The 21635-nt window shown below is 41.3% G+C and overlaps 1 protein-coding gene and 1 pseudogene across 3 annotated transcripts in view; one reads left to right on the top strand and one right to left on the bottom strand.

Annotated features, from left to right (window-relative positions):
- USP31 (ubiquitin specific peptidase 31) overlaps nucleotides 1–21635 on the top strand; it is a gene marked incomplete at both ends in the record, with an annotated part of 71058 nt that overhangs the window by 38979 nt on the left and 10444 nt on the right. Inside the window, 8 exons of one of the 2 annotated variants that reach the window (XM_079720257.1) lie at nucleotides 1927–2071; nucleotides 6407–6587; nucleotides 9787–9898; nucleotides 10504–10598; nucleotides 12020–12097; nucleotides 12687–12816; nucleotides 18877–18996; nucleotides 21268–21493. In XM_079720257.1, the coding sequence (XP_079576383.1) occupies nucleotides 1927–2071; nucleotides 6407–6587; nucleotides 9787–9898; nucleotides 10504–10598; nucleotides 12020–12097; nucleotides 12687–12816; nucleotides 18877–18996; nucleotides 21268–21493 (1087 nt within the window). The remainder of the gene's footprint in view (nucleotides 1–1926; nucleotides 2072–6406; nucleotides 6588–9786; nucleotides 9899–10503; nucleotides 10599–12019; nucleotides 12098–12686; nucleotides 12817–18876; nucleotides 18997–21267; nucleotides 21494–21635) is intronic. The other variant, XM_079720258.1, reaches the window with a different exon arrangement.
- Nucleotides 13763–15684, bottom strand: LOC307062552 (T-complex protein 1 subunit zeta-like; annotated as a pseudogene). Its single transcript has 2 exons — nucleotides 15559–15684; nucleotides 13763–15008 (listed from the first exon to the last, which is right to left on the bottom strand). The product of its transcript is annotated as a T-complex protein 1 subunit zeta-like (transcript).

Raw genomic sequence — 21635 nt, 5'->3', positions numbered from 1 at the left:
AGAGGCTTAGAAAACTCAACCAGTGGCTCTTGAAAATCCCTTCCCATTATGGTGATAAGAATGGGCCTATTTCTAGTACAGTACATATAGGTGCTCAGTTTGGTTTATTTTCTGATTAAAGCTAGGCTAGAGTCTTTTACCTTGTTTAGATAAGAGAAAGGAAAGTTGTACCTCCTCCCTTTCTTTTTTGGGTAAATTTTTGATAAGTAGTTATATTGACCGAAAATAATTTGGGCCTGTTTGTGACTTGACATACTTTTGCATACTCTTTTACTCAATTCACTGTTGGGGTTTTATTTGGAAAAAAATTCCCTATTTAAAATTTACCAAGGAAAGATGATTCAGTGGCTGAATAGCTTGCCCTAGATAACTTCTGGAAGCTGCTGTGTAATCATGTGACTAATAAAGGTGTTTTGTACTTTGGCTTCCTGTGACCTCATTTGAGAAGTTACCACAGTAAAACAAAAACAACCAGTAGTGTTGCCGTGATATAGCAAATATCTCATATTTTCATAGGCCAAGTACTGGCAGATTGCTAAAATGTTCACATTTTTCCTTACTTTGAGGTGCTCATTGATTGATTGATTGATTGATTGATTTTAAATTCAAGATGAGGGAAAAGACAGAAAGAGGGAGGCTTAGGTGTGTGTCCGAGGCAGATCTGTCTGTATCTTTAAATCTTCCAGTGCTGTCTGGCTCTTTTTGCATTGTTTAAATGAGTGATGTAATTACAAGTTTGTTTTTGACCTCAGCTTGCTGGAGAAAGTGAATTATACTTGCATGTTCACCTTCAGGAAAACAATACGGTCGTTAAAATCATTAGAAGAAAAAAGGGCCAGGAATATTTTTCTTGGACTGTTTGTGGAATATGCCACCAAGCCTCTTTCACCTCATCAACTCATAGTGTTTGTGATAGTAGAGGGGACCTTAGAGGTGCAATCCAACCCCCTCATTTGAAGTAGGCCCAGAGAAATGATGTGACTGGTTCAAGATCACAGGGCTGGTTGGTGGCAGGCAGAATTGGAACTTCTTCAAGCTCAGTCCAGTGCTTTTTCACTAGAGGGTGCTGCTGAGCACGTAATGAGGTCTCTAAATGTCTCCATTGTCTTTTTCCCCATCTTTTGTTTTTCTTTCATTATAAACTACTCAACCATTTCAGAAACTTAACTTAGAAGTGAAAGTATCTTGTACTAAGTATCTTAAGAACTAAGGGTTACTAACTTTAATACTGTGTTGTATATTCATTCATATTTTTTCCTGTGCATGTACTATATTAATGTTTTATGAAAATGGAACCGTGTACTCACATTTTTCTTTCCCTACTTTTAATATTTACTTGGTAGATCTTTCCACGTTAGTGCAGATATATGCAGCTCATTCTTTGGAAGCGCTTTATGATTCCAGTAGAACTATAGTATAGTTAACTAGTTCCTATTGTTGGACATTTGAGTTGATTTCATTTTTTTTCCAACACAAATGTCCATGATTATTTGACATTTTTTAATCTGAAAATAAGAAAATTTAATGGTAGGAGAAAGTCTCAGAGTCAGGTGTGGACTCTATCCTCGCTACGAGGCTGAGTAGTTGTATAACCTTAGGCAAGTCACTCCATCTCTCTCTAGTTTCTTCCCCCTGTGAAAGAAGGGCCTTAGACTTTGTATCTGCTGAGTCTCTTCACCAAAACTTAGAGGAAACTGGATTTAGTGCCACAGCACTCTGAAATCAGAGTATGCTGTTATACAATCATAGAAGATATTGTGCTTCTAAGACTCTTATTAAAGGCAGATCACTTTGGCTTGATGAGGTGTTTCCAAGCCCTCAGATCACTGCAGTCCTGCTGGTCTGGAGACGTTCACAGCTGGATTGGGAGATCAATTCATATTGACTTTCCAGTTATCCAACTATTTACATTTTTCCCATTTTTAGATTGTGTTAACAGAAATGTACTATGATGGGTTCCATCGTTCCTTTTGTGACACAGACGACCTGGAAACAGTCCATGAAAGCGACTGCATTTTTGCCTTTGAGACTCCAGAAATATTTAGGCCTGAAGGAATTCTCAGTCAAAGAGGTAAATGAGTAACTGTTTCCATAATACCACCTGGGTTTGCAGGTCTAACAAATGTCTACCCTCTTAGATTATTATATGATGGTATAATTTTTAAAAATTGTGGTAAAATACACATAACACATCTTTTTATGATGGTATAAATTTTAGGTAACATATTTCCCTGGCAGAAGGCAGTTCTTGGGAAAAACTTTGTTCCTGGCCTTAGTGTTCTTCAAGATCCCAGGGCTTCTGTTCTGTTTGCTCTACTCCAGTGGTTGTCAAAACCGGTGTCTCCTGGGAACTGATTAGAAATGCAGATTCTTAGGTGCCACTCCAGACCTGCTGAACAGAAACGCTGGGGGCAGAGCCCAGCACTCTGTTTTTAACAGGTGATTCTGATGCACATGAAAGTTTGAGAACCGCTGCTCTACCCAGTCTTACCAGTATTTTCTACTGGTGATTTTTAGAGCTAAACTCTCTACTAGCCCCCACTTTTCTTCTGGTCCCTGACTTCCAGCTGTCCATTGTAATCTCTGTTTATAGTCCTACAGGTATCTTACACTGAGCGCTTCTTTCTTAGTTCCTCTTGAGTTTCTTCTGTGAAATACGGCATCACCATCCTTCTCTTCACCCAAGCTAGACCCAAACACTTCTCCCTCAGATTTTGACTTAAATTCACAACTGAAGTTTTCCTCTGCATTCTACTGCAACTGACACAGTGCAGACCAGTCTCTACTGGGCTTTTCTAGTAACTTCTTTACCCCTGGGCTTTCTCCTGTTTAGTTATTTCTTCACAGCGCCACCAGACTTATTCTGACATACAGTTCTGACCACGTTACGTGCTTATTGATTTACCAGTGCTTCCCTTTTGTCTGTGATTAAATCTGAATACCTGGGAAGAATGCATGGCCCCTCATGATTTGGTCCTTGCCTGTTTTCCAGCCTCTCTACTATATTCCATTTTCTTCCCCATGTACCTTATCCAAGTTACTCTTTACTTCTGGAACATGCCACATGCTTTTATACTTTCCCTACTGTTTGCTTTGCTAAAAATTCATTTCTCCAGCTCCCATCTCATTAGCTCCTACTTTGTCTCCCCTAAGGACACCTCCCAATCTCCCCATCCCACCCAGTCCTAAGCAGTCATTATTCTACTTTCTGTCTCTATAGATTTCCCTAGTCTAGACTTTGATATGAATGGAATCATATAATATGTGGCCTTTTGTGACTTGTTTCTTTGACTTAGCATAGTGTTTCAAGGTTCATCCACATTGTAGCATGTATCAGTCCTTCATTCCTTTTTATGGCTGAGTATTATTCCATTATATGTATATACCACATTTTGTTTATCCATTCATCTGCTGATGGACATTTGAGTTGTTTCCACCTTTTGGCTATTATGAAATACTGCTGCTATGACCATTCACGTACAAGTATTTGTTTGAATACCTATTTTTCAGTTCCTTTGTAGGTATGTACCTAGGAGTGGAAGTGCTGGGTCATATGGTAATTCTATGTTTAACTTTCTGAGGAGTTGCCAGACTGTTTTCCATAGCAACTGCATCATTTTTCATTCCCACCAACAATATATGAGGGTTACAGTTTCTCCACATTCTGGCCAATGTTTGTTATTTTCTGTCTTTTTGATTATAGCCATCCTAGTGGGTGTGAAGTGGTATGTCATTGTGATTTTTATTTGCATTTTCCTAATGACAGATCATGTTGATCATCTTTTCATGTGGTTTTTGGCCAGTTGTATATCTTCTTTAGAGAAATGTCTATTCAAGTCCTTTACCTACTTCAAAATTGTGTTGCTTGTCTTTTTGTTTTTGAGTTGTAAGAGTTCTTTATATCTGCTGGATACTAGACCTGTGTCAGATACATGACTTGCAATATTTTCTCTCATTCTGTGGGCTATCTTTTTACTTCCTTCGTAGTGTTTTTTGATGCACAAAAGTTCTTAATTTTGATGAAGTCATATCCAAGAATCCATCACCAAATCCAAGGCCATGAGGTTTACCTGTGTTTTCTTCTAAGAGTTTTATAGTTTTAGCTCTTACATTTGGGTCTTTGATTCATTTTGAGTTAATTTAGCTCTTACATTTGGGTCTTTGATTCATTTTGAGTTAATCTTTGTATGTGGTGTGAAGTAGGAGTTCAACTCCATTCTTTTGCATGTGAGTATTCAGTAGTCCCAGCACCACTGTTGAAGAGATTATTCTTTCCTCATTGAATGGCCTTGGTACCCCTGTTGAAAGTTCTTATTTTAGTTCCTCTTTTCCTTCATCTCTACTTCTAGAGGTCTCTGATGCCTCTAGTCTCTGAACCTTTGGTAATCCTGTATTTTGGGTTGGTCGGCTTTCTGCACTGCCAGCTTAGGATTCAGTTTTCTCTGGTCTACTCATATTTACATTATTATTTTTTTGAGTCTTATTTCAGTTGTCATTCTCTGACTTGGGAGCTTTTTTGTTTATTTTCTAGTTGTTGTGTTTTCAGGCGTGTGCTTTTGTTTGTTTAAATTGTTTTCTAATTTTAGTTGCATTATAGTAAAAAATAGCCAATCATCACCTTGTCCAGAAAACCCTTCCTCACTTCCCCCACCCGAGACTGGCTGACTGACTTCTGCTCTCCCGTGTTCCAGTGTAGCTTTTGCTAATCTCTGACACTAGCATGTTGTATGGAAATGCTCTCAGCTCTGTCCTTCCTACCAGACTGTGAAATTCTCTGCAGTTGGGACTACACTTTGCTTTATCTTTCTGTACCTAGCAGTTTAGTGTACTTCGTAATACACAACGAGAGCCCAGTTAACGTTTGTTTAACTGAAAATTTCCCCCAATCCCCCTTCATACCCCAGTTGCTTACGGTTAACACTAAGTTTCTATTTATAAATGAACTTGATGAGGTCCAAGGTTGTATAGTCTAGCCAGAGAGTGCCTTTGTTGGAAGAATATACCACTTAGTGAATATGCGTAAGCCTCTGTTCTTTACAAAGGCCTCATCAATATTTTGTTCGTGCATATGAGGCTACTGTCTTCCCCAGTTCACCTGTGAGGGAGCTGAGACTTAGAGAGGTTAGGTCATGGGCCCAGGTCACACAGTTGGTAGTGATGGGCCTGGACTATGAATGTGGAGCTTGATTTCTGAGCAGTTGAGTGGTATCCTCTCATCTCATTGGGAATCCTGATCACTTTTAGCAGAACTGGTCCTCCCAGCCTTACTTCTGCCAAGAACCTGGGAAATGAGCCTGTTAATTGTCTCAAATTCAGACTTCTATTTATTTTTCTCATACCAAAGTTTAAAATGGTTGTGAAGGGAAATCTGCTGCTCTTTTGTGATTTCTCTATGGTATTTAAGCTTAAAAAGTTTTCTTCCCTCTAATAGCTTGGTGAAGATTCAGTTCTTCCTTATTTCTAGTTTCTATGTTCTCATTTCTAAACTCTAATTAATCTGGAATTTATTTTAGTATTAACTCTGTATGTTAATAGGTTCAACAAATCTCCTGTTGCTGGATATTTAGGTTATTGCTGGAGTTTTGCTATGGATACTTTTGTGTAAACCATCTTTTATTTTATTCTCCTTTTGGTGATATTGTTATTATTTCTTTGGTGTGGTAGTGGTGGAGGGCTTCTTCTGTTCTCCAGTTTGAGGTATCATTTCCTTAGGGTATACTTCCAAAGGATTAAAGAAATGAGCAATTATTTAGTCAAGCATTTATTGAGTTCCTACTAAGCGCAGGACCTTGTGCTAGGTGCTGAATTGCTAAGTACCTCTGATTGACAGATAGCTCTGCTTTGGGGCATGTCTGAAGACCTGGTTTTTAGCAACCAGAACTGTGCCTGTCAAACATATATTTTTGTTCACTTTATTGTAGGTCAATCCAGGCTAGTTGATTGTATTAAAGTTCCGTAATGGCTGTGAGTTTCTTATAAGTCTGGGTCTAAAGTGAGGAAAAGAAGCTGCTGTTGGAATATTGAAGATCATTCTACATGTACTAGTCTTTATTTTTTATTAAAATTTTTTTATTTGGTTGCTGGTTGTATGGTCTCACTTTAAGTTTGTCTTGGTGGGTCATCTCTGCAAACTTGCCATTCTAAAACTAATATTCATTGAAGTGAAGAGTTTTAATTTTCAGTTTTTAAGGTAGTAGGTAGGTAAGGCGAGTTTAAATGAAATAATGGATGCAAAAAATTTTCTTATGACTAGATGAGTAATCTCAAAGTAGGTCATTTGTTCCTTTTTTCAATTGCAGCTTAAATACCATAATGACAATTTCTTAATTTCTCTAATGGGTAATTTTTTTGTAATGAAAGAATAAAAAATTTTGAAGAGATAAAATAAGTTTTCATTTTGTTTTAGGAATCCACTTAAACAACAACCTAAACCACTTGAAATTTGGCTTGGATCATTATAGACTGTCTTCTTCTACACAAGCAGCAGCAAAGCAGGGGAGAGCAGACTTAACCCCCGCGAGAGCAGGAAGCGACAAGATTGTTCTATTAGTGTGTAACCGAGCCTGCACTGGGCAGCAAGGGAAAAGGTGAAGACCAACTTATTTTCCAATAAATATTGAGACTTTAAAGTCTAATATTTTCAAATGTTTTAAAAGTAGGGATAAAAAAAACCCCTTACTTTTAGCAGTTAATTGTTGATTCTGATATTTAGAAAGAGCATGTGTGTAAATTGACCTGATTTGAGGGGTTGGGAGGGGGAGAAGATAAAATTAGGATGATAAGATCTGAGTTAGAATGGCTCCCAAGCTCATGTAGTTTTTAAAGGCACATTTCTCTGTATATTTTCAGCTCAAGATCCTCCTGGGTCTCTAGACCTATAGACCTATATCCAGCAACTTTCTTTACAGCATTTTTTTCTTCTATTAATTCTTAACAAATCTACTTGGATGGCACGTGCACCTCAGTCTTGTGTTCCAAACTGAACTCATTGTGTTTCCCTATAAACCTGACCCTCTAGTATTTCCTGGCTTGGCAAATGGCACCAGTATTCATTCAGCTGCATGTAGTCAGACATTTGGGAGTTAGAAATCTCTCTCAAATCTGTTTCTCTCTGTAAGAATTTATGGGAGTTACTTTTCTTTTTTTTTTTTAAACATCTTTATTGGAGTATACTTGCTTTACAATGTTATGTTAGTTTCTGTATGGGAGTTACTTTTAAAGTAACTTTATCACAATAGTAATGTAACTTGAGTAATATCAAGGTATGGATGTGTTTCAGGGAGGAAGGATACTGTTTCTAATATTTGTCAGAGTAGCATTTATATTAACTTTTTAAAATGTTGCTTTGAAGTAAGTTTCTTATTTAAGAATGGTAAATAACATAAAAGCAAAATGTGTTGATTTGTATATTTATGATGTTCATTAGCAGGTACTTTAGTGTTTACAGTGTGTTGGCCACTATTCTGAACACTAGGGTTATAGCAGGATCTGTGTGTTCTCATGGAGCTTGCATCCTAGTTAGGACAGAGCCGCTAGAGACAAGTAAACACACTTAACTTCAGACAGGCGTTGCCACTTTGAAGATGTTAAAACATGCGGGTGTGATAGAACGTGCTGGTGGAGGCTCTAGCAAAACTGTCTTAGAGAGGGAGGCGAGGGGGGCCTCCCTGAGGACGCGGCAGCTGGGCTGAGCCGAGTGGGAAGGTGTGAACTGTGTGAGCCTCTTGGGAAGGGATCCCGTGAAGAGGGGACATCGAGTACAGAGATGCTGAGATTATGGCTGAGTAATATTCCGGTGTATATATGTACCACATCTGTATCCAGTCCTCTGCTGATGGACGTTTAGGGTGCTTCCACGTCTTGATTCCTGTAAACAGTGCTGCTGTGAACATTGGGGTGCAGGTATCTTTTCGGATTATGGTTTTCTCTGGATATTACCAGGGGAAAGGGGGCAAGGGATTAAATTGGGAGATTGGGATGGACATATACACACTACTACATATAAAATAGATAACTAATGAGGACCTACTTGTATAGCACAGGGAATTCTACTCAGTACTCTGTAATCCCCTATGTGGGAAAAGATCTAAAAAAGAGTGGATGTATGTATATGTATAACTGATTCACTTTGCTGTACGCCTGAAACTAACACAACATTGTAAATCAACTATACTCCAATAAAAATTAAAAAGAAAAGAAGTTGCTGAGGTTAGAAGGAGCTTGGCATGTTTAAGGGACAGAAGAAAAGGCAGCTCATCGTATTTATATAAAATAAAGAAATTATGGGGGCTTCCCTGGTGGTGCAGTGGTTGAGAGTCCACCTGCCGATGCGGGGGACACGGGTTCGTGCCCCGGTCTGGGAGGATCCCACATGCCGCGGAGTGGCTGGGCCCGTGAGCCATGGCCGCTGAGCCTGCGCGTCCGGAGCCTGTGCTCCGCGGCGGGAGAGGCCGCAACGGTGAGGGGCCCGCGTATCGCAAAAAAATAAAAAATAAATAAATAAATTATGAAATCCCTTTCATGATGCTAGTCTCTTAAAAGTGAGGACATTGTCATGTGAAAAATATGGCTACCGATTTACACATTGTGCTTGTAACTTATTTCGCATCACAGTTGTCTTTAGGAAGGTAGGCTCACTCTTGAGTACTACTGTGAGTAAACTGGTACTTGTTAGGAGTGGGTTTCTTGGTGACCTTAGCACCCCTGCTTTGGCCTGAGTCAGGGTTTATCTGTGTTTATTCACTTGTTCATTCATTCATTCAGCATCTACTATTGTCTAGGTATTGGCTGTTTGGGCTAGGAAGATAAGTCGGTCACAGTTCCTGCTGTCAGGTAACACAGTCTGTTGGTGGAGGCAGCAGAATAAGCAGGCAGTATTTGTAGTGCAGCAGAGCTCTGGGAACAGATCAGTAGGGTGCCAGTGGCTCCCTCTGCGGATGAGTAGGAGATAGCTTAAAAGAAGAGTGAGAAGGGTAGTCCAGACTGAGGGACTGGCTGTACGTTGGCGGTGTGAGTCGGACGCATTCAGAGCACAGCATGTAGGTCTGAATGGCTGGGGCTTGGGTGAGAGTTAAGGCTAGGCCAGTGCTCCTCCACGTTGGCTGCATATTAGAATCACCTGGGGAGCTCCTCAAACAGCCTTGGTGCTCCAGCCACAGACCAGAGGGATTGCAGCAGAATCTCGGGGGAATCATTGTGTTTTAAAGTTCCCTCGCTGATTTCAGCCTGCAGCCACTGCTGAGAACCATGGCTCTGCCTCTGATTCTCTAACACCTGTGAGCTCAGCACTGGCTAGGAAACCTGGCAGGGGCCATGTGACTTCTGCCCTAGGCTAGGAGCTGACTTTTAGTGTCACTTGCTTGCCAGTGCCTTCCTTGTTGTCAGGCCACCAGGATGTGGCTGCCTCCCTGCTAGACCTTCCAGCCCTATCTTTTCCTCTGGCACCTAACCCCTTATATGTTTGACCCATGCTGCTTGCTAGACTCGTGTCCACTCCCACCTGCTTTCCTCCCCATCTCCACTAATCCTGTCATCTTATTACCTGGCACCATCCTCTATTAGACGCCATTTTGGTGTATGAGTTGTTAAATTTCATTTAGAAATCTCAGTTTCCCTTCTGACTGTTTCATCCACTTATGATATTAAATTTCCTGTTTGTTTTATTTTGAGAACTGTCCTAAAACTAATTGTATTGTGATTCCATTTAAAAAGATCATGAATAAGGAGTTACAGTATTAAAGGAATTGTCATACTTTTTAAGGTGATTATAATATTTATGTGTGTTAGATTTGGACTACCTTTTGTGCTGCACTTAGAGAAGACAATAGCATGGGACCTTCTGCAGAGGGAAATCTTGGAGAAGATGAAGTATTTCTTGAGGCCCACAGTTGGCATTCAGGTGTGTAAGCCTTTTGGTACTCCAGCATAGCATGTGTGTACCCAGTGAAGAAAGTCATTACAGTGAGATTGGAAGTTCAGACCTTTGCCCTTGGGAAACACCAGACACTGAGCTGGAATGCTGGGGAGCCCTGGAGAAAAGCTGCGTAGTAAAATCTGCTGTGTTCAGGTTTTCCAGAATGAGGACTGTCCCTCATTTTATGAAGGGAGCTGACCACTGCACGGTTTTCCATGCACTGCCAGGTGTTCCTTTATAATGTTTGTCTAATAAAGTTTAGCACATGATCGGCTTGGAGAGATTTTGTAGACTATCTATATATTTTCAAAATTATGATTTCTTTGTTAAGGTATCCGTGGAAAACTTATATTAATGTTCAGCTAAAGTAACATATTACTTGTCTTGCATAACATATTTGATATGTAAATTGCATTTGGAGCAGTCATATTTAAAGTGTATTAGAGTGGCTCAACAGCCTCACAGAATGTTGTAGAGAAGCATTTTGCAAAACAGTTTGCTCTCCCTCTAATCTGTTTTGGAAATGCCCCAGTGAACCACATGCCCTCGAAGAGAAACTCAGCCTGATTTGCCTTTGCCATTTGCTGCAGGTGTGTCCATTCAGTTTGCGAGTGGTCAGTGTTGTGGGGATAACATACTTGCTGCCCCAGGAGGAGCAGCCCCTGTGCCACCCAACAGTAGAAAGGTAAAAAAAAAAAATCACCTTCTAGACTTTCATATATGTTTGTGTGTAATTTCTAGTGATGTCTGATGTAATTTCCACATAAGTGTGGTAGGTCCTCCAGGCTCACTTAGAAAGTAAACACTTATTTTACTTTTGATTCATATTTGAGTAGGATATGTTTTATGATCTTTTTTGGAATCAGGAAAGCCTGGAGTACTGATGTTAGGAAAGTAAATTGATTGGTCTCAGGACCACAGATGAATTGCACTTTCATATTCACCAAGATCAAAGTTTTCCAAAGTAGAATTCTAATCATAACACTTTCCTCCTTAAAATCCTTAAATGGTAACCGTGGCCTCAAAGATAAAGCCCAGTTTCCACAGTATGTGAAGTTCTCCACAGTTTGAACCCTGACTACTTCCCTTCTGTCAGGCCTCTTTCTTCTCCCCACTATATTAAACATTCAGCAGCATCAAAGTACTGAGGGTTGTTTGAACGCACAATATGGTTTTATGTGTGCCTTTGCACGTGTAGTTTCCTCTGTTGATAATTCATTCCTTTTGAGCCTCTCTTCACACTGTCCCTCCTCTCTCCCTTAGAATTATCTTCTCCCCTCTGCTATCTCTGTGCTTTTACATGCTTCTGTTATTAATAAAGTAATAGAGATACGTATATATAGACACACGATACATATATGGATACATATAAATATAAAAACACATTATTGTTTTTATTATAATGACTTTTTCAACAAATATCGTAGTGCCCTGCATTTCAGGATTCCAAAAAAGTATACAACATGGTTCTGTTTGAAAGCAACTCACTGTTTGGTTTTAGAGATTAGAGTTAATAGATTAGATAATGATCCAAAACATCGCAAAACTTAAAAACTATTTGATGGGTAATACTGACTGTTAATGCTGAGTATGTCAGGAGATGGCGAAGGAGCCAAGGAGCTCAGGGGAAATAAGTGAGGTGAAACTTGAGGGGTGCCTTGTAGGAAGGCACAGTTTACATTGGTGTGGGCACGGTCCAGGGACCAAGCATGGCCTATGGGGGTAGGTGGAGAGATGCAGGAGCAGAGTTTGTTCCCAGAGAGACTATCGTCCCGTCCAGTCTCTATTGATTTGGTGAGATATTGGACAAAAATTGGAAAGATCATTAACATCTAAGAGTTATTGTGGATAACCTTATAGTGTGGTACTAAATTTCTTCCAGTATCTTTATTTCCATATTGAATATTTTAATTTAAGGATTTTTCAGTCCAGTTGTAATCAAGTTATTAAATAAGAGTTTATAATGGTCAGAAACCTTTTCTGATGGGGAACGATGATGAAGATTTTCAGCAATCACACTATGATTTCAGATTTCAGATAGGATGTATATTTAATTAAAATCATTTATTTAGAAAGTAATACGTGACTTCCTTCCCCATCCTCTAGGGCACTAAAATCTTGTGGACCAGGTGGCACTGCTCACGTGAAATTAGTGGTAGAATGGGACAAGGAGACAAAAGATTTGTAAGTATTTTTTTTACTTAGTGTTTGTAGAGTCATTGTCTTAATTATCACTATAATAGCATACCTTTGATCTTTCAAATTAGCTGAAACACAAACCTCTGTTTTCTTTAGCTAAGTATCCAAATGATCCTTTATTTAAGTAATTTATTATTTCTCTCCTACACATTCTGTTGTCTGGATCCCAAAACCTTAGAACATTTGTTTGCTGCTAATGAGACAGAAGCTATATATTCATTAACTACTGTGTAGGTCAAATTACTTTGATTTTTATTACAGACCCATTAACTCTAGCAAGTTATGCCAAATGCATGCCCTTTGATACAGAGGACAAGAATATATGATTAATCAGTACAGTTTGTGCCCAATCCCAGAAAAAACAATTCCAAGTTATTTCTTGAAAATAACGTCATAGATAGAGAATGTCTCACAACATTTTGGAACATAGAAAAGTTGGATTGCCACTTTTATTTTCTTACATATTGACCTTTTTGGTTATGAATTTACAGCCGCGTTGTGAAGCTGTTAATTGTATTTTGTGTCAGTTTTCCAAGACATTCTCTAATACATGCTTTTTCTCCCCTGATCGCAGCTTGTTTGTAAATACCGAAGATGAGTATATCCCTGATGCAGAAAGCGTCCGGCTGCAAAGGGAGCGTCACCATCAGCCTCAAACTTGCACTTTATCCCAGTGTTTCCAACTCTACACCAAAGAGGAGCGGGTAAAGGTTGGGCAGCATTTGTTGGGTGGTGAGGGTAGTAGGGAGGGCCCAGGGCAAGATGACAGTGGAGAAACAAATTATGCACCAGAAAACTCCCCAAGGATTTTTGCATTTACATAGGTTCTGCACATGTGATATGCATCTTAGTGTTATTCCTCTTAGGATTTTAACACAAAGTAGTTTAAATTTCTGGAAAACCTTGATAAAATGAAATGCTCTAGACATGAACCTTTGTATAGTTGCTTTTTTTTTTTTTTTTTACTTTTTAATGGTTAATGATAAAGTTATATTTTTGTTTCAATTTAGAGATTTTAAATTATTTTCCTTAGTGACTAGATCAGTGGTTCTCAACTTTTTGGAACTAAGAACATAGGTGCCATTTTAATTAAAATTAATTAAAATTAAAAATTCAGTTCCTTAGTTGCATTAGCCACGTTTCAAGGGCTCAGGAGACACATGTGGCTAGTGACTCGTATTGGACAGTGTAGTTATAGACATAAAGTTCTGTTGGACAGTGCTTTAGACCACTTAGCATAGTGTTTGCAGATTGTAGGTACTCAGTAAATATTTGAATGAATGGATGGACAAATAGTGGATAGGACCCTTGCCTGTGTGTGTTTTTTTTTTTTTTTAACAGGAATATTTAATAACAAGGTAGATAACATGTTTATCTAACATACTTTTATATAACTGAAGCTAAAGCAAAACATCCTGTTATTGGATAAATATGGCCTGCTGTATGTGTGTACACTGCAGTGCAATTTAAAAAATACTGTAATAATTTCAGAACTTTAGAATTTGAATAGGTGCCAGTATTCTGTCCTTTTTTCATATGGGAAAAGAAAATTCCTTTGAAAATCATTTGAAGCTTGGAGCAAAATTCTATAGCTGTATCCTTAGTATCACTCTGTAGAGTCTTCATGATTCAGATGATACAAAGGAAGCTTCAATTCAGCCTTCCTTTTAGAGAAGACATTCCGGCTTTCATGATCTCATCAACCAGGAGAATATTGGTGGCAATTACAGTGCAGGAGTGAAGAAGCTGTTTCTTTACATAGTAGTGTTCCCATATGCCTCCCATTGGCTTACCTGGGTTCAGGTCCACACCCACAAGCTGACCTGAATGTTCTGCTTGAACTCAAACTAGTGTTTCCTGAAGGTCCAAACCAGAGTTCTGAGCAAGAGCCTTGTGAATAATGAGCACTGCATTAGCAAATACTTGAACTCCCATGTTGGGCCCTGCCCTTTACACTGACTGGGCTTTTATTTAATCAGGGCTTCTGCCATTGCCACTTGCACTGCACCAGTACCTGGAATGACACAGCCATCATCAATAACATTTTTAACAGCTCTCAAGCCACCTTTGATTGCATCTTTGATTTGCATGAGTGTGTACTTATTTGGTCCTTTGACCAGTAATGTGACGGATGTTACGTTTCTCAATAAAGTCAAACTTCTCTTCTCCCAGTGTGTAGTCATAGACAAGTCGCATTTCCCAAACAATCAGGATTTAGGTCATCAATAGAATTTAGAGCTACCCCACCACGAGCAAGCGTCAGCCTCTCCACATTTCTCTTAGGTCTGTGCAGAGCTACTATGCCTTCTTTTGCAAGAGCATCTAAGGCAAAGGGGTCAATTCTCTTTTGATTAATAACAACAAATCCTTTATCTGAATCACCACCACACTTTCTTTCAAAGTTCTATTATTTTTTTAACTCCATCTTCAGTGAATTTTCTTTCAGTCTTTACTAATTTCTCTCTCTCTTCTGCATGCTTATTTAAAAAAAAGCCAGAATTCACTTCTGTTTTTTCATATTCTAATGGCACATTGCATATGAAGATGTATGCATCTTCTACTTTTTTTTCATATCAGGATGCCGTGTCCCATGATCCAAAACAAGACCTCTGATTAAGCTTGTATAGGTTTCAGATTTATGTTTCATCCCTGTGATCTCAATCATGAAGGGGTCACTACGTTCATCTTGTTTTTTAATGGCCAAAATGGAGCCCACTACAGCTTCTGTTAAAACATCAGCAAGTTTAGCATGAATTTTAGTATGTAGAGATGTTCTGGCCATGTCTGTAAGTGTTTCACTGTTCATCTCTTTGCATATTTTGACTAGTTGCCAAAACTGAAGTGCCTTTTTCTTTGCAGCTTCAAATCCTTCTGTTATTATTTTGAGATGAAGATCCTATAATAAACACATAGTTACAAAGCCACCACTAATACTAGAGATCTTCAGTTAGATGCAACTATAGTTCGTGATAAAGCAGATTTATGGAAGGATATTCTGGATCATTCATACCCTTTAATACAACTAATATGATGTGCTGACTTTCTGAATACTTTACAAAGGATAAATAAGCTTTCAGTGTAGAGGAAAAGAACAGACATTGCTCTAGCACAGAGTTGAAACCAAGGAACTAAGCCACTCTTGGTGTTCACTGTGCAACAGGCCTTTGTGGTTTTTAAACCTCTCCAGGTTCAGGCGCCTTGAGAAACCTTGACGAGAGCACTTGGAGTTTATCTAATTTTGAGTTGATGTTTAGGATCATAATTCTGGCTACTGACTCTTACTGCTCACTCTTGCATATAGGGAATCATGCAATTTCAGGGTCGGAGGGGGCTTTAAAATGTCTTTTTTCTAATGGTTGAGTTCTACCTAATTTCAAATAGGTGATTATCCAGCCGCTGTTTTTCAGAGACACCATTTTCTCTTTGGGTATCTGATGGTGACTGACGTTAAGCTGAAATATGTCTCTGGTTGCTACAACCGGCAGGTGAACTCTCAGGTCATTAAGAACAGAGGACAGGTCTTCATTTTCTTCTACTTGTTTGTCCTTCACATATTTGAAAATAGTTTTCATCTTCTAAGTCTTTTCTCCCCCAAGCAGTTAATAGCTAATTCCTTTAATAGTTTTTCATTAGACGTATTTTTCCAATCTTGGGCTTATATAAATAATTGGCTTTGAAACTGGTTGATCGCATGCTGTATGTAGCACCTTATCCTATTTAGCTTTTTTTTTTTTAATTGATTTGGGAGATCTCTGAGAATGTCACAAAGCTTAAAGGTGAGCAGATCTACTAGATGACAACATTGGTATTCTACAAAACATCTCATGATCTTTCAAGCTAGCCAGATACATTTTAATAGGGCTTTGTTCATTCAGTACATGTCTGTTGAGTAATACTATGTGCCAGGTACTGTGCTAGGAACTGGGAATATAGCAGGGACCAAGACAGACAACAGTTTTGCCCTCAGCTTGTTTACAGTGTAGTGGGGATAAACAAATAAGTAAAGGAAGCAAAGGTCTTGGGGTCGGAGGAAGGTTGAGAAAAGAAATGAGGCCACTGTGGCTGGGGCACAGCAGGTGAGAGAATCCAACCCGGTCGTAAAATAACCCCAGCATGTCTAGCAGTGTCCGGTCCATGGAAGGCATTCAGCAAATCTATGCTGCAGTGAATGAATGAGTGTTCCTTGGGGAGCTCAGTCACTGGGTCCAAAAATAACATTCCAGATATGGAAGAGGAGGAGGTCAGACTTAGCAGTAGGCTGTGTGACGATAATTTTGGGGTCACGTTGTCTGCAAGCTCAGTATGATCAGCAAGCAGTGTCATGTGGGTGTCAGCCACTGTTGGCTACCTAAGGATGCTTTAGAAACAGTGTCCAGAACTCAGATGGTGATAGCACTGCTCTTCTCATTACCTTAAATGTTCACTGTTAAGAGACTGACATGCTGGGGCACAAGCAGAGAGTGTGGATAGGGGATGGCGCGGCTGAGTATATCTTTTTCTTTTCTTTTTTTTTTTTTTTTTTTGCGGTACACGGGCCTCTCACTGTTGTGGCCTCTCCCCGTTGCGGAGCACAGGCTCCGGACGCGCAGGCTCAGCGGCCATGGCTCATGGGCCGAGCTGCTCCGCGGCATGTGGGATCTTCCCAGACCGGGACACGAACCCGTGTCCCCTGCATCGGCAGGCGGACTCTCAACCACTGCGCCACCAGGGAAGCCCGCGGCTGAGTATATCTTGATGAAGGAGACCTTAAGTGAGGATCTGATAGTTATTTTCACATACTTCGAGGGCCATCCTGTGGATAAGGGATTGGACTTAATTTTATCTAAAAAGCAGAATTAGAGATTGGAAATTACAGGGAGAGTGATTTTGTCTTAAAAAGAGGAAGAACTTTGTAACAGACTGCCTGAAAGTGGAACAGCTGCCTCTGGGGCTAGTCGCCTTCCTTGCTGGGCAGTTAGCGAGGCTGGCCACGCTCCAAGGGTGCTCTGCGGGCCTAGCAGCTCTTTGTGGCAGTTTACAGCGAGATAAGTACAGAGGTCAAGCAGTGTTGTAGAAACTGTCAAAGCTGCCAGCCATTGTCTTGACATTCTTACTGTATCTTATAAAAGAGTATCTGTTTATGATGTATTGGAAATTAAAAAACAAACAACAACCTGTTCCTTTGCCGCGAGCACTGGGCTGATGGCCATGTCTGTAGACAGTTAACATGTTAGCACAGATGTGGACGTGCCAGATGACAGTTAGGTTCCTCCTGCATTTTTTTTTTTTTTAACATCTTTATTGGAGTATAATTGCTTTACAATGGTATGTTAGTTTCTGCTGTATAACAAAGTGAATCAGCTATACATATACATATATCCCCATATCCCCTCCCTCTTGCGTCTCCCTCCCACCCCTCTAGGTGGTCACAAAGCACCAAGCTGACCTCCCTGTGCTATGCCTGCCTAACTTTCTGATTCACTGCTATCCACCCAGACTTCTGTCTCTCCCTATCTTTCCTACACACATGACAGGATCTCCCTCTCAGGAAAAATAACTCCCTCAATTCTGCTTCCCTTTCAAACTACTGTGCCAGCCTTTCTCTTCTTTTCTGTGTAACTTTACCATTTAGTGATTTCAGGTCTTTCCCTTTCCTCCCTTCCAAACCTCTTGTCATCTGTCTGACTTGCGTTTCTAACATTGCTCTCCGAAGTTCTTGGGGCCCATAGTTTGCTCAGTTCAGTGGCCTCTGCTCAGTCTGCATTTGACCTCTCTGTGGGATATGGTACTGATAACCACCCTGTTCTTGCCACTCTCTTTTCTTGGTGTGCATAAAAGGAATGCTTCTGATTTGCCTATTTTTCTGACTATGCAGCCTCAGGTTCTGGTGGTTTCTCAACCTTTGTGTTTCCCTTAAAAATCGGCTTTCTGCAAGATTCTGTCCTTGGCTTCTTTCTCTTCCATCTGAGTGGGCATTGCCATCTGTTCCCGTGGCTTCCCTTACCTCATTGTGTTGATGGTCCCAGATCTGATGCAACTTCTGAAATCTAGAGGTTTTAAAAATCTCTCTTACCAGACATGCTCTGTTAGTACCTCTGTGTTGTCATCCTGAAACCCTTGCCTGCAGAGGTGACATACGTGGATTCGAGGTCTCAGATTGATGTTGAGAAAGATCTTGTTGGTAGCAGGATGGGGAGGATTGTTTGGAGCAGTTTGATGCTTGGGGGAGAGAGAACAATTAAGAGACTTGAGGAAGTCCAGGTAAGAGTGAGTGAGGACTTTGAATTAAGGTGGACGGAGAGGAGGAGACGGGTGTGAGGAATGGCAGAGGGTGTTACCTCGGATGGACGTGGAACAGAGGAAGAGGGAAGGGTTTGAGGCTTTGGGTTAACCCCCCGTGTACTGCTCTTGACGGGTGGTTGTGGTATTTGCTGGGGTAGGACATACAGGAGGAGGAGAAAAGGGAGCTATATTGATAGAAAGGCGACGAGTTGAGTTTGGGAGTATGCTGGGCATGAGATGCTTCTGTGGCATCTGACATCTCTGTGCAGTATTTACCTAGTTGGTCATTCCTTTTTGAGATATAATCTGTTCAGCAAATGTTTGGGTGCCAGCTCTAGCCGGCTTTTAATTTTAATTGTGCTTTTCTGTTGACTCCCCTCGGACATAGTTTGGGGAGATTCAGAGTTGTGCCGTGCCCTGGCCAGGACGTGAGTCTGGCTGTCTCCTGTAACAAAGTCTTGCCTTAAGTGGCTCTTAATAGAAGTCGTGCTCCTTGTTTTCAGCTTGCCCCAGATGACGCCTGGCGTTGCCCGCACTGTAAGCAGCTGCAGCAGGGGAGCATTACGTTAAGCCTCTGGACTCTGCCTGACGTGCTTATCATACACCTAAAGAGATTTCGACAGGTAAGGAAACCCTCTGTCATAGGGAAAAAGGCTGTGACCAAGTTTCTTATGCCCCTTACTGGTGGGCTGTTGGGTGGGGAGTTCTTTGGTGTCCCTGTTTGATCCCGTGATCCTGTGTTGTTACAGACACACATCTGCCCCTATGTTTGGAGCCATGTTTTGTTCTTTCCCAGAGCAAAGTTTGTGCATCCTGTGACCCTTTAAATCCTAACTATTTTAGTTCATACCGCAGATATTTTACTTTGTTCCTGAGGATTTGCTTTAGATTTGTAAATGTTGTGCTCAAGTAAGTGTACTTTGGGATTAAAAAAAAAAAATTGAGCGCCTTTCTTGGGGGTGGGTAGAATTCTGTTTCTGCCTAAAGTAATAATGGGTGTTGTTCTGCTTCCAAGGAGCAGTTGTGCAGTTGTGGAGATGAGTCATAAATATATACAAAGAAAATCTGCTTTGAGTTGTGTTGCTTTGTGAGTCAGTTTTCCCACAGAGGCTCTCTATTCCTAAGGTTAGAGTTGTCCTGGGCAGCCCCCTTGTAAGAGAGGTAAATGAGAGGTAAACGCTGGAGGAGTCTGAGCCTGGCGTAAGAAAGTTTGCATCTGAAAGATTAGGAGGAGGCCTGTACCAGGTGAGCTGGGAGCGGGGCTGCACATGTATAGTGGCCGAGGGAGCAGCGGGCGCAGAGCATGTGCAGGAGGCTGAAAGCTGAGGCCAGTGTGGCTGCAGCTCCGGGGGGTCGGGGGGAGAAAGGCATGCGTTGAGGTAGAAGAGCAGGCAGGGGCTGCTCGTCAAGCAGTCCTTGTAGGCAGAGTGGGATTCTGAAGCAGAAAAGCAACATGACCAAATTTGTGCTTGGAAGAGACCCTTCAGGCTGCTGTGTGGAGAATTAGAGGCTACAAGGATGAAGACAGGGAGACCTGAAGGAGGCCTTTGCAGTCACCGGTGGGGTGGGGGCTGGCCGATGGCTCGCAGTGGAGTTGTGGCAGTGGAGATGGAGAGACCTGGATAGACTTGAGAGATGTCTAGGGCTGGCCGATGAAGTGAATGTGTCAGAGGCGCGCACATGGTCCCCAGGGTGGCCTTTCACACACAGGTTTGGGGTCCAGTTCCTGTAGCAGTGAGGAGTGGGCACTTGCCCTGAGTGTCCCAGCTGTACGCTTCCATTGGGATCTTCCAGGGGGACGGCCAGTTGAGGGTTTGAACCCAGCTTCTCTGTCTGCTTCCATACACACAGACTGGCTTCCTTTGCTTTCTGTTTCTTTTGAAGACATATCATCACCTTTCCAGCGCCTCAACTCAAAACTGCAGTGTCATCTTTGACTCTTCTTTCTTGTCCCTGTCACCTAGGCAGTCACCTCTTCGGCCTGGTTGTGCCTCTCTGCCTCCTGTACGTGTCCCCTTCTCCCCATTCTTGCTGTCATCCTGCCAGTTCCAACTTCTGATACTTCTGAGCTGGTTGCAGTTGCAGTGTCTTTTCATTGGTTTCATAACCTACACTGCTCTTCCCTTTCTGCCATGTTTTGGGCACTACTTAATGACAGCTCTGATGGCATCACCTCCTCCCTCAAAGCCTCAGTGCTTCTCCCTTGACTGCAGAACAAGGTCCAGGTTCTTTAGCCTGACCTTCCTGACCATGCAAGACCCAACCTACTTTTCTCTTAGGAATATTTTTCTTCCCTTTGTAGGTCCATAGTTCCTTGGGACGGGCATTATCTGTGCCCGATTGATTTTTTAAAGCTCCCATAGACACAGGAAACATTCAGTAAATATCTACTCAACTGATGGTTGGATTTCCCAGTGGGCTTAATGGGAAATACAGATTGCCCAAGATTGTCAACTAAATGACTATATTAAGTTAAGTCACTGTTAACTGTTAATGTATTTGTCGGAGGAGTTGGGAAGGAAAGAGGCCCTGTTCCGTGAATGGCTGTTCTGTGCCAGCACTGTGCTTTCCCTTCACATATGTAGTTATTCCATTGCTTTTCATGCCTCTTTCGTGACAGAGGTTTCAGGCTGAACCCTTTATCAGGTAAGGCAATGAAGGCTCATTATCCCTTAAATGTAGATCATCGCTGGTTCCATTTTTGGTGATATTAAAACCTGTTCCTCCAGTTAGCTAAAACTGTTAATCTGTTTCCCCATGTTGTATGTGTCTTCGGAAACATCAGATAGGTAACTCAACCCTATTTCAGTTGATGGTCTGCCTTTCACGCTAAACTGATCTACCATCTGCTTGCATGAAAATATCGTCAGAACTTGTTTTTCTTCTTGCCACAGGAAGGAGACAAGCGTATGAAACTTCAGAACATGGTGAAGTTCCCTCTGACTGGCCTGGACATGACACCTCATGTAGTTAAGAGAAGCCAGAGCAGCTGGAGTTTGCCATCCCATTGGTCTCCATGGAGACGGCCCTACGGACTCGGGCGGGACCCTGAGGACTACATCTATGACCTGTATGCTGTGTGCAATCATCACGGCACCATGCAAGGGGGGCACTACACAGGTCTGCAGCTCGAGAGGCCGGGCGCCTGTGCTGACGATTCCTCCCGACATGTTTTGCTTGTGACAGGGTTGCTTTGCTTTAGAACCTCGCTTTCTCTTCCAGCAGGCAGTGTGCCAACTGTGAGGGCAGTTTTCATCCTCTG

Source organism: Hyperoodon ampullatus, assembly GCF_949752795.1.
Source record: "Hyperoodon ampullatus genome assembly, chromosome: 14".
NCBI lineage: Eukaryota > Metazoa > Chordata > Mammalia > Artiodactyla > Ziphiidae > Hyperoodon > Hyperoodon ampullatus.
The sequence above is the reverse complement of the archived record's forward strand: the minus strand, read 5'-3'. Positions and strand labels throughout refer to the sequence as shown.